General features: G+C 42.1%; 1 protein-coding gene across 1 annotated transcript in view; it reads right to left on the bottom strand.

Moving 5' to 3' along the window:
- COL27A1 (collagen type XXVII alpha 1 chain) overlaps nt 1-15,774 on the bottom strand; it is a 582,809-nt gene that overhangs the window by 447,011 nt on the left and 120,024 nt on the right. The window contains exons 6-7 of the mRNA XM_082264626.1: nt 2,886-2,939; nt 1,833-1,886 (exon numbers count right to left, since the gene is read on the bottom strand). Of these exons, the coding sequence (XP_082120752.1) occupies nt 1,833-1,886; nt 2,886-2,939 (108 nt within the window). The remainder of the gene's footprint in view (nt 1-1,832; nt 1,887-2,885; nt 2,940-15,774) is intronic.

Here is a 15,774-nt window from a genome sequence, read left to right as displayed (position 1 = left end):
TCTAAAGATAGCTATTGACCCCCTCTCTGATAATCCAATAATGTCAATACTCTCATCGCACACTCATGAATAAGGCTCAAGAGTAGGGGGTGCTGCAGCAACAACCAGTTGGATCTGGAGACATCCAATGCACTTATGGAACACACCATGAATCATCGAGTACCATCCTAAACCTTTATTGAAGAATGGTCACATCACAGTGAGCAAAGTGCAACGTTTGAGAGCCACGTAGGCCTCCACTGTCTGTTGTGCCTGACAAAAGGGTCCTGTGTGGCTCCAAAACATTACACTTTGTCCACTGTGATGTGATCATTCTTCAATAAAGGTTTCAGACAGCACAACGATCCACGGTGTGCTGGAAAATATGTGCATTCCTCTCTGATACTCTGGCACAGTGTAACGTTCCCCACCATGCCTCCAACCTGAACTTCCAAGCTTGAGGCTGAGCAGATCTTGCCGACACACTCAACCAGCCTCAGGCAAGGGAAAGTTTAAATTAAACCTGTGGTAAGAATTAAGAAACCCACACAGTTTTAGCAGAGACCTTTAGATGTTCTTTTTAATGCAGGTTGCCACGGGAACCCTAAATACCAGGGAGTACTGATATGCAAATAGCAACCTTCTGAAGTGGTCATCAGCTTTCACTCACTTATCTCCAATTGCTCCCTCCTGGTTGGTGAGGGCAGCCACAGCAATGATGAGCCAACAGTGAAGCACAAGGGACGGAACAGCAGCTGATCACTAGCTACTTATCAGAGCACCCTGGCATTCAAAGAGCTTAGGCCAGTCTGCAAGGAAATGGAACATCATGACTTCAATGAGCCTGACTGCGGATTTCAGCTGAGATCAAAGGTCACACTATAGTACTTCAATCCTTTCCCATGCTCTATAGTAGAAAAAAAGGATTGAGCCTGTTCATAGGAATAGCTTCCTTCACAAGCAGCTCTCAAAAGCACTGCTTGTATTTATAGGGCCAATTTAGGGTTAAAAGGCTTAATGCTAAACTCCAGACAATTAGTTACATACAGAGGTAAAATGCTTAAGCTATTTTACCTGCCAAAATGTTTTAAAATTGTGCTCATCCAGTCTTACTATCCAGATGGTAAAGTCAGGTTTGTGACCTTGCTTTCAGTTAAGTAATCCAGCCTGGTCACCAATCTGCCTCCAGATTTTGACTGGACAATGAATTAGGAGCAATGCACTGATGAGGTCATCACTCTGCTCTCTCCTCTGGAAAGCACAGTACACAGTAGTACTGCCCTTTCCCTATCCCAGTAGTCAAGTACTAAAGGCTTACAGGAGAGATTAATGTATTTCTGCTAGTTCTAGGTACTAAAAAGTATATTTGCTTGATGAATAATCACCTGAATGTAGTAGTCTATAACCTGAGGTCTATGAATATCCAGCCTATGTCTAGTACTGTATGATTAGGATATTATACTTTATATCTGCCAGGTATCTTGATTTCATTTAAGCAATATTTGAGAAAATTAGGCTTTGTAGCTGTTAACAGCAGTGCAATAATAAATGCTTTTAAGAGTCAAAGTGTTTATTTTACCTTCAGAAAATGTCTGATATCCTAGAAAATATCTCCAGTTCTCCACAACCAATGATTTATCAGTCTCTCAGTTTTCTATGGAGATAGAGACTTATCCCCTCACCTGATGAGTACCAGGTCTTTATGAAACAACTCACTGAGAGGGCAACTCAATGCCCACTGTTCTTTAGTGAGAAATATGAATGTTCCCAGTCACTCTATTGCCTCTCCTAACTAGTATTTCTGTTAACTCACCTTTGCCATCTTCAATTTCAAATATGAGCAGGAGACTTACCTTTCGACCAAGAGGCCCAGGAAGGCCTGTCAGGCCAGCCAAACCAGGGTCTCCCTGGAGAAGAAAGAACAATGAGTACATTCCTGGCTGCCAATTTATCAGGAGACAGACAAATTCAGCAGTCACCCTTGACTGCTTTTTATACAAAAGATATGCCAGTCGTAAACTCTAGCCTTTAGTGTGATAGATGATGCCAACAGCCCTGGTCCATGCTGGCTTTATGTGTCCCCCAGGAAGTCACTGGCAGAACACAGTCCATTGTTACTAACATAAGACTTATGTCATTTAGTTATTTCAAACCAGTAACATTAAGGAAATCAACAAATGAAAGAGAACAATGTACCACTGCAATGAAACCAGCACTGTTAAGATGTCAAAGAAACGAGTGTCAAAAAACAAATAGATTTAGGAAATATGTACAACTAAAGAATTTTAGGGGGCTATAAGGGTCTTAAAACAGGTTCAAAGCCTTGAAAGGTTTCCATGGTGTCATGAACAAAATTGTACATTTTGTGTGTGGCAGATTTTGTGTGTGCTTTAGCAGGCAGTATATTATGCAATTTTCTTTCCCACAAGCAAGGGCTGAAAGAAAACTGCGCGATTCCCCCATTAACACAGTCAGTGTTGATAGAGGAATCCCTCTCACACCGCTATTGTGTTCTGCCAGTGGGGAGTGAGAGAACAAATCTGCCCATAGACAGATCAAAATTCAGTTGGTTCCTGCTGAACCGGCTAAATTTTGATCCGTCTATGGCCGCCGTTACTCAGTTGCACCATATACAGATGTCAAAGCGAAGGGGAGTTCCTTCTTTTAAATGTTATAATCCTGCAAAATCCTGGACAATAAAGCATGTAAAAAAAATGACAAAGCAAAGATTCTGCAGAAGGAGTTAATTTCTTGTAATTCATAACACATTTAGGGGGGTTATTGCTATGATTCTTTTTGTAAGAATGTGGCAGGGGTTTCCTTAGGTTGGTGTTAGGAGGATATGACATCATTTCTTATAAGTGAAGATTATAAGGAAAGGAAAAGACACAAACTGACGAGGATACCTTTAATCCATTTAGAGCTTTTCCTGGAGAGATGCCAGGATCACCCTTTTGACCCTGGAAAAAAAAATGAAAATCATCACTCAGCAAAAGATGAAATAGGAGATTGGCCATTTGGGGGATGATGTCAGTTCTTCGCCTCGTAATCACAGTTGCAGATGGACATACACACTTTGGGATAAGGTGACAAAGCACTACTCCAGGAAGACTAGGTAAACTACTGGGTCAACAATCCCACTACACACCAACCAAATATACAGTCCTATTACAACTGAGGCAATTGCTAATAAAGGTATGATTATGGAGGACATGTTTCCCTTCTGACCTCCTATTCAGTAGACAAAAAGACACTAGAGGCAACCTAAAACCCCTGGCAGCATAACAATTGATTAGTCTTGGCTATATACCACAGTAGGTTACAATGTAAAGTATTTTTAAGGTTTATGGAAACTTAAGCTTTTAGAAGAATTGGTCCTGGCTATCAAACAGCCTGCAACAGGCCTGTTTACAGATATATGGACATTCCCAGTCTGAATGTTATACAGCCATGTCTATGGATTACTGTCTGGAGCTCTGCTTGAACTGGCAGTGTGTGCATAGGAGGGTATATCTAGCAGTGCACATATCCCTTTAGATGTGTAATGAATACAATCATATTGTTTCCAATATGTTTATGCTTGTAGGTCTACTCTATGATTACCTTGATGGTTATCTTGGTTTTCACTCCCACGCTCGCCCCAGGACACATACACCTGGGATGCCTTTGAGTTGCCCTTTCCATGGTTACTATTTTAGTAAGTCAGACATAGTTCATAGTAAGTTTACTTGTTCTCCATTTCTTTCATTTTGTTCTTAAAGTGGTTGTTCACACGGTTTGAAAAATTTTAAGTCAGCAGCTACAAATATTGTAGGTACTGACTTAAAAAAAAAAAAAAAAAAAAAAAAAAAACACTTAAGACCTCCGGCATCGGCATGTTTGGTGTGGGGGAAGTTAGCTGCAACTCCAGCATCCCGCTGCACTGTGTGAATGGTCCTGCAATGTGGGGCTTGCTTAACTTCTGATGGAATCGCCTAAGCAATACGACTAAGTGGGTATCTACTAAAACTGGGTAACCCACCAAAAAAAGTTCCAAAAGACTAAAGGGGGGGACGGGGGAACAAAGACAGGAACTTATCCCTTTAACACTAGTGTTAGTATATAGTATACCTAGAAATATTTGTTATGATCCTTCTATACTCCACTCATAGCTCTCACACCTGTATTGATCTTGGAGTCCTGCTATACTGATTTATAAGGGGAGCTCTATTTGATCAATTGAAGGTATTTTGATTCTAACATTTGTAAATTGAATTATGATTTTTGGTTAATAAAAATTGTTTTGCTTTTAATATAAATGGTGTGTTCCCTGGGGTGCCAATAAAGTCCTAAATATACTCCACATTGCATATTTCCATTTGACATGAGATGTGATGCCCCTTCATTACATTACTAGATGAGCCCCTACTTTTACCACCCTGTAGAGACTCTCCTCCAGTATTTTCTAGCCTCTACCATAAAGCTCAGCTTTGTGGATGGTCTGGATTGTTGTTCTCCAAAAAAGACAATTACTCCTACCTAAGCTGCAAGTCTTTGTAATTGCTGCAATTTTACCATTGGCCTCCTGGTTGCATCTCTGGCTAATACACTTTTGTCTGACCACTGAGTTGAACGGTCTTCTGTAGTAGTTGTGCTATATTCTTTCCATTTCTTATTACATAGTTGCACACTTAATCGGGTTGAAAAAAAGACAAGTCCAACCACTTCAACCCACAAGGAAAAAAAAAAAATACCAAAACACACTACCATTAAGTAATTAACTGGGATCCAGGTGATCAATGTTTGAGTTCGGGTAGGATGTCCCACATCATGCATGGAGCTAGATCCTGTAGAAATCTTCACTGCAGGGATGCCCTGTCCTCTTCCTGTCTCTGAATGGCCAGTGCTGTGGGAATTAATAGTTTTAGGTCTTCTGTGAAGCTACTGTGAAAAAGTTCCTGACACGCACCTGCCCCCTCCTCCTCCATTGAGAAACCTTCTTTCATTGCTTTCACCGTCTGTAACGCAATCTTTAAATGGGGGAGGATTAACGATTCAGAAGATTCTCTCCCCATTCACAGATTGTGTTACAGTCAGTGAAACAAAGTTTCTCAATGGAGGAAGGAGGAGAAGGCGGAGTCTCATTTAGAACTTTTTCACAACAATTTCATAGAAGACCCAAAGTGAATACCCTCTTTATTGCTGAAAGTTCAGATACAGGAAGAGGGCAGGGCATCGCTGCAGTGAAGTTCTACAGCAGGGGTCTTTAAACTATGGCCCTCCAGTTGTTCAGGAACTACAATTCCCATGATGCCTAGTCATGTCTGTGAATGTCAGAGTTTTACAACGCCTCATGGGACATGTAGTTCCACAACAGCTGGAGGGTTGTAGTTTGAGGATCCTTGGTCTACAGGGTGCAGCTGCCTGCATGACGTTGGGCATTCTTCACTACAGGTACTGTATATTAACTCACTAAAGATATAGAGAATTCTTTATGGCTAAACTTCAGCGTTAAACCTCTATTTATACTTGTATTTGAAAAAAAATAAAAATCATGTGACATTTTACATGCATGTAGGTGGACTCCAATACCACTAAAGACAACAAACTACAAAAGCGCATCTGTAAGGGTTTGTTATCAAAGGAAGTAAACACATATGCAATCAAAACTTTTCAGATTGTTTATTTGGAAAGCAATGCAGTTTTCTTATATGTTTTATTAGAAAAAACGATTTGGATTAGTTCAATGAAACAAAATCTCATCACATGATCATTTGGGTAAATATACCATATGGACTTTGATTACAAAATTTTACTAATGCAGCAATATAGCTTGCAAACGTGACAAAAAAAACCCTCGTAGGCAGGAAATCCACACAATTTACGTTTTTATTCTCAGTGTTTCTAACTTGTCATAGACTCCACCATAAGTGCCGATACATTTTCACTCACAGATAATTCTGCAGTTTTTTCCACTCTATGTGCAAGATAGATGGCTTGTTCTGTGTATTTTGACAGGGACACCCTCCTTCACATCTGGCGTGTATGCCTGTGTGACTGAAGGCTCCAGAGGATTGTGGGGAAAAAAAGATTTTGCCAGCGATGACAAAACTTCCCATTTATATTGCGGTATTAGGTGTTAATCCACAGACTCCTTGTTTAAGGGTTAACCCTTTCCCTGTAGGCCTATAACAACAGGCTGGTATGTCGGCAGCTCATCCAGATGATAACCAAACCGGCTTTCGGCTCAGAAGCTTCTGTCACAGCAGCCTGCAGGTACGGACTCAATCTATCCTGCCTCTCATAAATGCTGTAGCAGCTTGTTAATTAGCTTTTCTTGGATGTGTGCAAGCGGCAGGAGGCAGGGAGATGATTTGACACAGATGCGCAGTATCTGTGAATAAATGTCAGATAGATCTGTCAAGCTCTCCTTGGTAAACTATGCGCAGATACCACAGTATCACTGGATGGCACCTGCCCAGCACTTTGAAGACATCCATACTGCTGCTTGTGTACCATTGACCTTACGTCACTCTTCTAAATTCAACAAGATGTTTGGGTGTGTGAGTGTTTCCACTGAAGTGGTTGTGGCAAGCTGAATCCACAAGAAGCTTGTCATTTTATGTCACACTGAGTTAGACATAAAGCTGGAAGTGAGTATATGGAGTATACAGGAAAACCTTGCAGAAACCGACAGCTGTGGATTTCTTTCCTGCACAATGATAGATTAGATAGATTAGATAGATAGATTGATAGATTAGATAGATAGATTGATAGATTAGATAGATAGATACCATAGGGAAGGGGGCGTGAATCTCAACAATCTGGTCCATCAAAGGAAAGACGTTCAGGCTCAAGTGGAAACACCCCTCCTGTTGGCTACTGATGCTCATGCAGTGTATAATAAAAATAATTAAAACAAACACTCTACTAGAACTGAAAGTACAACCCCAATTACAAAAAATTAGGGACACTGTGTAAAATCGACATAATGCCGGAGGATGCATGCGTGCGGCTTCCGGGATGACCGCCGGATCCTGGAGCTGCACACTTGAGCCCTGTTGTAGCAGTTCTGCAGTCCCAAGACCAAACAATTTGGACTACCCTGCCCCGGGCATCCATTCAGCACTGATCAATAGCCGGCTGCGTCTAACGCAGTGCCCTGGAGAAGGAGGCTCAGGATGCGGCGACTCGGGTAACTAACACCCCAGCCCACAATCTCATAGGAGTAGATTCTCACCTCCTCAGTGGTCCCCGGTTATTATTATTATTATACAGGATTTATATAGCGCCAACAGTTTGCGCAGTGCTTTACAATGTGAGGGAACACAATACAGTTACAATACAATTCAAAACAGGAGGAATCAGAGGGCAACTAAGTCCTTGCTGGAGCAGACCATGGATGGCCTCCTGCCTTCCTGTTAGCCCTAGTGGCTCAGAATCAATGGCTAGCCCACCTCATCTGGAAGATACTGACCATCAGACCCTGTTTGCAAAGTTCTCCGAATTGCTAAAGCGGACTCTGGCAAGAACCGTGACGCAAATCACTATGGCAATCAAAGCTTATCTGCAAGAAATGGGTGGCAGGATTGACACCATTGAACATAAGATGGAGGCCACAGTGTCCCGCAATAACCAGACCACCACCTGCATAGAACATCTGCACAGCCAACTTGACCAGGCCCTAGTCAAGATTGAGGACTTCAAAAATGGGTCTCAGCAGTATAATTTCCACATTTACAGATTTTGGGGAATCTATTATGGATGTGGATGCTACAGTCCGCACTTTCTTTTCAGGATTATTACCCAAGCTGCCTGATCATCAACTGGACCTAGATAGGGCCCAAAGTGCCTTGCAACCTGCATCCAGTCGGGCATCTGTGGGATATCATTGTAAAACCTCTTTACTATAAAACTAAGGAACTGGTTATGCTGAAACTCAGGGAAACACCATCTCTCTCTCCCTGATTGGGCGCTCTGTGCAAGTTTTTGGGGATAACCCCCCCCCCCCCCCCCCCCCCGCTACACAGCCCAGAAGGGCAGGGCCCTGAAGCCTGTGTTACAAATTCAAACCCACAAAGTGATCACATACAAATGAGTTTTCCCCTTTTGCTTATTCTTCACATATGCCAATCGTCAACACTCCTTTTCTACTTTCCAGGAGAGAGAGGAACTGTTACTTCATCTTAGATTGATTTCCCAGGACAGTTGGTCCAAGGGCCTCCTCTCCTGTGAATCTGCACCGGCCTGAAGGTTCTGTCCGCCCTCTGTCTCCCTTATGGCATCAAGCATCACCTAAGCAGGCAGACTCTGCCCAGTCTCCTTGAAGACACTGTTCCTCCCACGTAGGGATCAGGGGTTTTCTTTGCCTCTCCATTTTTATTTTGTTACCGCTGGGACTTGTGGGTCCATCCACCTCATACACTGCTTACGTTTGGAACTTCAGTTAATACGTTGCTTTTTTTTTTTCAGCACTATTTTGGGAATTGATAAGTTCTGTGGTATCCTTCTATTCAAATGTCTTCTAAGGTTCTCTATTTACAATGTACTATGGCTTTGGCCTGGTCAAGGTGTCGTTCACCCTCAAATGAGTCACAATCTTGCTTATGCAGGCTTCTGGCCTGATCTCTGTGCCTCCCTGGTTTGTCCTAACCGGGGGGCGTGATTTAGTCCCCTGGTTACGGTGTATGTATATACTTCTTGTACAATTCTCGCTCTCCCTCTTCTTTTTCCACTAATCTTAGTTCTCTATTTCTCTTGAAACCTAGGATCCTGTCTGGCCGCTCCTTCTCTCATGACCATGACATAGACAGCCCCGCATGTGGTTTTACTGAGATGAGGTGAGTAGTGCAATTTGTTGTGGAGATAATGTTTCAGAGCCATGAGTACGCCACTTAAAAAGTAAACCCCCTGTAGGGGGTCTCCCACAACACACAAGGCCTCAACATCCCTGTAAAACCCTGTAAAGCGTTCCAACCTTATCATGCCTGACAAGCGGATGTTCTATTGCTCAAGGAAACAGATTTCCCTCACTCAAACAGACCATCATTTTTACATAAACAATATATCCTTCAGCCTTTATTGGGAAATACGGGATCCAGATGGGAGATTTCTTTTAGTGAAGGGCTTGGTAGGGAAACAGCTCTGTACCTTAATTTCGTACTTTGCCCAAAACACAGGCCAAGCCTCATTCTATAGCAAACTTCTACATACAGTGGCTCCTCTTATGGAGGGACAAATTATTTGTGGGGGGGTGATACTAATTTGGCCCTTGACTTGGGTTTGGAAAAATCAAACCCTTCACGTGGTCTGACCATTCCCTAATGTCTGTTTCCCTGTCCTGCTTATCGCTACCTCCTCAGACACCTTAATGGCAACTAAATGAATCCCTTTTATTAGACCCCTGTTGGTTTGAGGATATTCAGCTTAGTTTGTAAGAGTATTTTGAGGATAATGTGATGGGCGATACCTCCCCAGTCTCTATTTGGGCTGCTCAAGGCGACAATGAGAGGTAAGATTATATACAGTGCATCTGAAAAGTATTCACAGCACTTCACTTTTTCCACATTTTGTTATATTACAGCTTTATTCTAAAATAGATTAAATTCCTTATTTTCCTCAAAAATCTACAAACAATACCCCATAATGACAACGTGAAAGAAGATTGTTAGAAATCTTTGCAATTTTAGTAAAAATAAAAAAAATCACATGTACAAAAGTATTCACAGCCTTTGCCACGACACTCTAAATTGAGCTAGGTGCATCCGGTTTCCACTGATTATCCTTTAGATGTTTCTGCAACTTTATTGGAATCCTCCTGTGGTAAATTCAGTTGAGGAGATGAGATTTGGAAAGGCACACACCTTTCTATATAAGGTCCCACAGTTACCAGTGTATGTCAGAGCACAAACCAAGCCATGAAGTCTAAGGAATTGTCTGTAGACCTCCGAGACAGGATTGTAATCAAGGCACAGATCTGGGGAAGGGTACAAAACATTTCTGCAACATTGAAGGTCTCAATGAGCACAGTGACCTACATCATCTGTAAATAAAAAGTTTAAACCACCAGGACTCTTCCTAGAAGGGCCTTAGTCAGGGAGGTGGCCAAGAACCAGATGGTCACTCTGACACAGCTCCAGTGTTTTTCTTTGGAGGGAGGAGAACCTTCCAGAAGAACAACCATCTCTGCAGCATTCCACCAATCAGGCTTGTATGGTAGAGTGGCCAGACGGAAGCCACTGCTCAGTAAAAGCCACATGACAGCCCGTCTGGAGTTTGCCAAAAGGCACCTGAAGGACTCTGACCATGAGGAACAAAATGTTCTGGTCTGATAAAACAAAATTGAAACCCCTGGCCTCAATGGCAAGCGTCATGTCTGGAGGAAACCAGGCAATGCTCATCACCTAACCTATACCATCCCTACAGTGAAGCATGGTGGTGGCAGCATCATGCTGTGGGGATGTTTTTCAGTGGCAGGAACTGGGAGACTAGTCAGGATCAGGAAGAAAGACATCCTTAATGAAAACCTGCTTCAGAGCTCTCTGGACTTCAGACTGGGGCAAAGGTTCATTTTTCAATAGGACAACGACCCTAAGCACACAGCCAAGATAACAAAAGGAGGGGCTATGGGACATCTCTATGAATGTCCTTGAGTGGCCCAGCCAGAGCCCAGACTTGAACCTGATTGAACATCTCTGGAGAGATCTGAAAATGGCTGTGCATCGACACTCCCCATCCAACCTGATGAGAGTTTGAGAGGTCCTGCAAAAAAGATGGGAGAAACTGCCCAAAAATAGGTGTGCCAAGCTTATAGCATCATACGCAAAAAGACTTGAGGCTGTAATTGGTGCCAAAGAGGCTTCAACAAAGTATTGAGCAAAGGCTGTGAGTATCAACGCACGTGTATTTTTTTAATTTTTAATAAATTTGCAAAGATTTCAAACAAACTTCTTTCAAGTTGGTATTCTAAGGTATTGTTTGTAGAAGTTTAAGGAAAATAATGAGTTTAATCCATTTTGGAATATGGTTGTATTATAACAAAATATAGAAAAAGTGAAGCGCTGTGAATACTTTCCGGATGCACTGTAGCTCTCCTCCCAATTAAATAAGGTCTGTCAGGAACACCTTTATTCTCGAGAGGGACTTCACTTATGGCACTTTTCCACTGCAAGTACCGGCTCGGCTCTACTTGGCCTGGTTTGCTTTTCCACTGCTGGTACCGCATGGTACGGTGTTGGAACGGTTCGGTACGGTATGGTTTGCTTTTCCACTAAAGTAGTACTAAAGTTAAGTGGGTGGGATAACGATTCTCTGACCAATCAGTGGCTAGTAGTGACTGCATGCAAAGGATTGTGGGATATGGTACCGGGTATGGTACCTCTTGGAACCACAATCGAGGTGGTACTGTTTTAGAGAGCCGTACCGTTCGGTTCCATGCAGTGGAAAAGCGCCGCTGTACCGTCCTGAACCGTTCCTACACCGTACCATGCGGTACCAGCAGTGGAAAAGCACAAAAGAGAGCCGAACCGTTCGGTTCCATACAGTGGAAAAGCACCATTAAAGCCCATAAACTCTCCCCAAATCTTTTGATACCTAAACAAATAGACCAGGTACAGCTTGAACTTAATTTCGAATTGATGACGCGAGTGGAAAAAGTGTCCGTTGGGCTTCTATTCATGTTTAAATGCAAAAGGGTAAAATTGGTTCCCTTGCCTTGAAGGTTCCAACTCTCAAAATCCCTGTACGGTTTTGGAGGTTTTTAAAAATGTTTATTCCTCCTTGAATAAAGCTCTGGTAGGGGGAAGACCCTCAATCTTGCGTACAATACTTGGCAGGTGTCCAACTTCCAAAGATATCGTCTGAACACAGAAAGCAAATAGAGGCACCTTTCAAGGACAGAGAAATATTGGCAGCGAAATAAAACCACAAAAATGGGCTCGGCCCCAACAGGTTTTCCGGCCCTCTAATATAGCAAGTTCCAGGATATTCTGGTTCCTCATCTGGTTTGGTATTATAATGCTCTGCGGGATGGTGCCCCTCTGGACTCCCCCTTCTATTTGGCAATAATTCCTATTGTGTTGAAGCCTAATCGGGATCCTGGGGAAGTGGGTAATTACTTTCCTATCTCCCTTATTGGTAATGACCTGAAATTCTTTACGAAGGTTTTAGCCAACAGATTATCTTCTTTCATTTCACATTATGTTCACAAGGACCAGGTGGGCTTCTTCCCTAGCAGGCAAGGTCCAGACCAGGTTAGGAGGGCAATTGACATTATTTCTCATATGCATACAGGTTGGGCGGTGGGGGTAACCTCAAACAGGACTTCTGTTATCTATTGATTTACAGAAGGCCTTTGACTCTGTGTCCTGGACATACTTGTTCTAGGTTTGGGAAGCTCGGCGCCCCGTTTTCTCGGAGTCATTGGGACCCCATATTCGCACCCACGAGCTAAAGTTAAATTAGCAGGTTATCATTCTGATCTCATTGAGATAGCACGGGGCACACCTGCCCCTTGCCTTCTCTAATTTTCGCCATTGAGATTAAAACTATGGCGATAGCCATTCGTGGTAACTCAAATATTAAAAGGGGTCACTTGTGGTCCGCGAGAACATAAGTGCGCATTATTTGCAGATGTTGTTCTTTTCATCCCCCCCCCCCCTCCCACTTCTCTTCCTTCTGTTCTGCGGACATTATGAGATTATGGTGGGATTTCGGGACTTGAGTAAAACGAGACCAAGTCATCGGCCTTTAATATAAATATTCCAGACCTATTATTTTCGCAGTAAATCAATTATTAACCACGCTCCCAAAAAAGTTATTGTGCAAATATACAGATCAAAGTGGATACACAGGTGCAATATCACCTCGAAATTAAAATAAAATATAGCAAACGTTTTATTAAAAAAAAAAAGAATTAAAAATCATATATATAGGTGCAATGTCCATAAAAGTAATTTATGCAGCACTGTCATTTTGACTGCAAAAAAAGTTTTAACTAAAAAAAAAAAAATCATATATAGCTGCAATGCCCATAAAAGTATTATAGACATTGCACCTATATATGATTTTATTTTAATTTAAAGTGATATTGCACCTGTATATGCACTTTGATTTGTATATTTGCACACTAACTTTTTTTGGGAGCGTGGTTAATAATTATTGATTCACTATTCATAGGATAAAATTTGCCATACAAAAGGCTGCTCTATACTTAAGTAAACATTTGTCCAGTTTGTGCAGGTTAAGGGATTTATTCCATATTTTTCCTATTTTTGCAGGTGGGAAGAGGGAGTTTTGCCATAATTAGGCCTTTACTTCGCTGCCTCCTGTAATTTGTTATAAAAGGTTAACTATCCCCCTTTTTTCCATCGTTTGGAGGACCTTTTATCAGGTTGGGATATGCATGATCTTTCGTAGCTGGGAAGGTAAACATAGTCAAAATGACAGTGCTGCATAAATTACTTTATCTATTCCGGACGTTACCTGTACCCCTCTGAAAAAAATATATATAGCGCAATTTCAATCTAAAATTCTTAAATAAATTTGGAGCTCTAAAGGCCATAGGTTGACTCTTGTCACAATGTATACACCTAGATCCAAAGGCAGTCTCAGGGTCCCTGATTGCTGGACCTATTACAAAGAGGCATAGGTAATGCAACTATTGGCAGTTTACTCCCACCGTGAATGCCATGACTGGGTATCTATGGAGTGACAGGCTGTGCCATTCAACACACTTGATTTTTGGTTGTGGCACCCTCCCAAGGATAGACCCCCCGTGTTGGAGCCTAAGCTGTCTCACTCGTTTGCACTCCAGGACTGTTTATGCACTAATCCTACGCTGTTTTCAGATTTTAACCCCCCCCCCCCGGATAATTTTTTTCCATAATCGTAATTTCCCTCCAGGTCGGGACATCATAGCTTTAAAATGGTGGACCGATAAAGGTCTATACCGCATAGGGCACATAGATGCCCCCTCACACTTTTTCATTGTATTGCAAATCTAGAAATGCCTCCTACTGAACACTTTAGATTTGCACAAATAGCTAATATTTTAGGTCTCTTCGATCCTCAACAGAACCATTTATGCCCCCCCCCCCCCCAAGGATAGACCTCCCATGTTGGAGCCTAAGCGGTCTCACTTGTTTGCACTCCGTGACCGTTTATGCACTAATCCTACGCTGTTTTTGAAATGCCTCCTACTGAACACTTTAGATTTGCACAAATAGCTAATTTTTTTTAGGTCTCTTCGACCCTCAACAGAGCCACCACCTTTAATGGCCTATAGGAAGTGGTGTACCAAAGATCAGGGCTCCAGGGATGGCATCTCCATGGCATATGCATCCCTGCTGACCTCTTCCTAGAAGCACCTATATATGCTGGCCTGGCATAGGAACTTTGCTTGTGAATAGGAACCGGAGGACATGTATTCCAGGCTTCAAAGGCACCTTTAAAGGAATACTAAATGTTTCTCTGAAGTCCTGACAAGGTGGCATTTGGTCCCTACTCACCTAGCTAGAATGTATACTACGGCATCAGCAGAGTGTTTTAGAGGATACTATGCTCCATTATTGGTGGGGATGCCCCAGGTTACGCAGCTATTGGAAGAGAGTTTTATGTATGATGCGCAAACTGATGTGTGTCCTGATTGCCCAACAGGTTCATATTGCATCACTTAAAGATCTTCCACCAGGATTGCCAAGACCTATGCAGGGCTTGGTTTACTTTGTCCTTCTGGCAGCTAAAGTCACCATTGCAGGTGTGTGGAAGCCAACTTCATAGGTCATTTGAAACATAAGGTATCTTGGATCATGGTGCAGGAGAGAATTGCTAGTGTGATAAATGATAAAGAAGAAGTGTTGGAAATGTTGGCTGGAGGGAGATTCCTGTGTAAAATTACTGGCACCGTCCCCAAAAGTACAAAATGTTTTCCAGGTCTCAAGAGAAGGAAGACACTGGAAATGGGGGATTTGAGTGTGCCCAGGAAAAATATATTCTTACAAAAGCCAAAAACAATAAATGTTTAATAAGTAAATACAAAAAAAGTACACAAAAATGTAGTACATTAAAATTCCTGCACATATACATGTATAAATACAATCTTCATGTAAAGATGTTGGATAAGCTCTGAAAGAGGTACGGATCTTCGCATTTCGCCAACTCTACAGGCTTCTTCAAGATCTGACTTCTATTACATATAAACCTCCACAAGCAATCCACAAACCATACATACAAAAAACATCCTATTATTGTGAATCTTGAGAGGAAGAGTGCCAAAGGTCTAAATTTGAATGTGATGTTGAATCTGGATGTTGAGAGTGGCATTTCTTCCCTTGGAGAGGGGATACGAGGGACTACTCCTGGATGTGGGCTTGGCTACTGGGATATGGATATTTTATGATGGTATATCTGACCATGACTGGGTTTATTTGGGGTTTGGTGCTGATGCTTTCACTCCGCTGGGGAGACTGGATTATTGTGTGATACTGGTTTTAGTGTCGATTTTTCCAATTACACTCTCGACGTCCAGATTCAACATCACATTCAAATTTAGACCTGTGGTCCCTCTTCCTCTCAGGATTCACAATAATAGGATGTTTTTTGTATGTATGGTTTGTGGATAGCTTGTGGAGGTTTATATCAAAATATAAGTCGGATCCTGAAGAAGCCTGTAGTGTTGGCGAAACACGTTGATCCGTACCTCTTTAATGTACTACATTTTTGCATTATTAATCAAAAATGTATCGTTTTTAGCTTTCGTAAGAGTATTTTTCCTGGTCTCACTCAAATTCCCCATTTCCAGTGTTTTCCTTCTCTTGA

The sequence above is a fragment of the Pelophylax lessonae genome (genome assembly GCF_965119305.1).
Source record: "Pelophylax lessonae genome assembly, chromosome: 7".
Lineage (NCBI taxonomy): Eukaryota > Metazoa > Chordata > Amphibia > Anura > Ranidae > Pelophylax > Pelophylax lessonae.
This window is presented reverse-complemented; position numbering and strand designations above follow the sequence as displayed.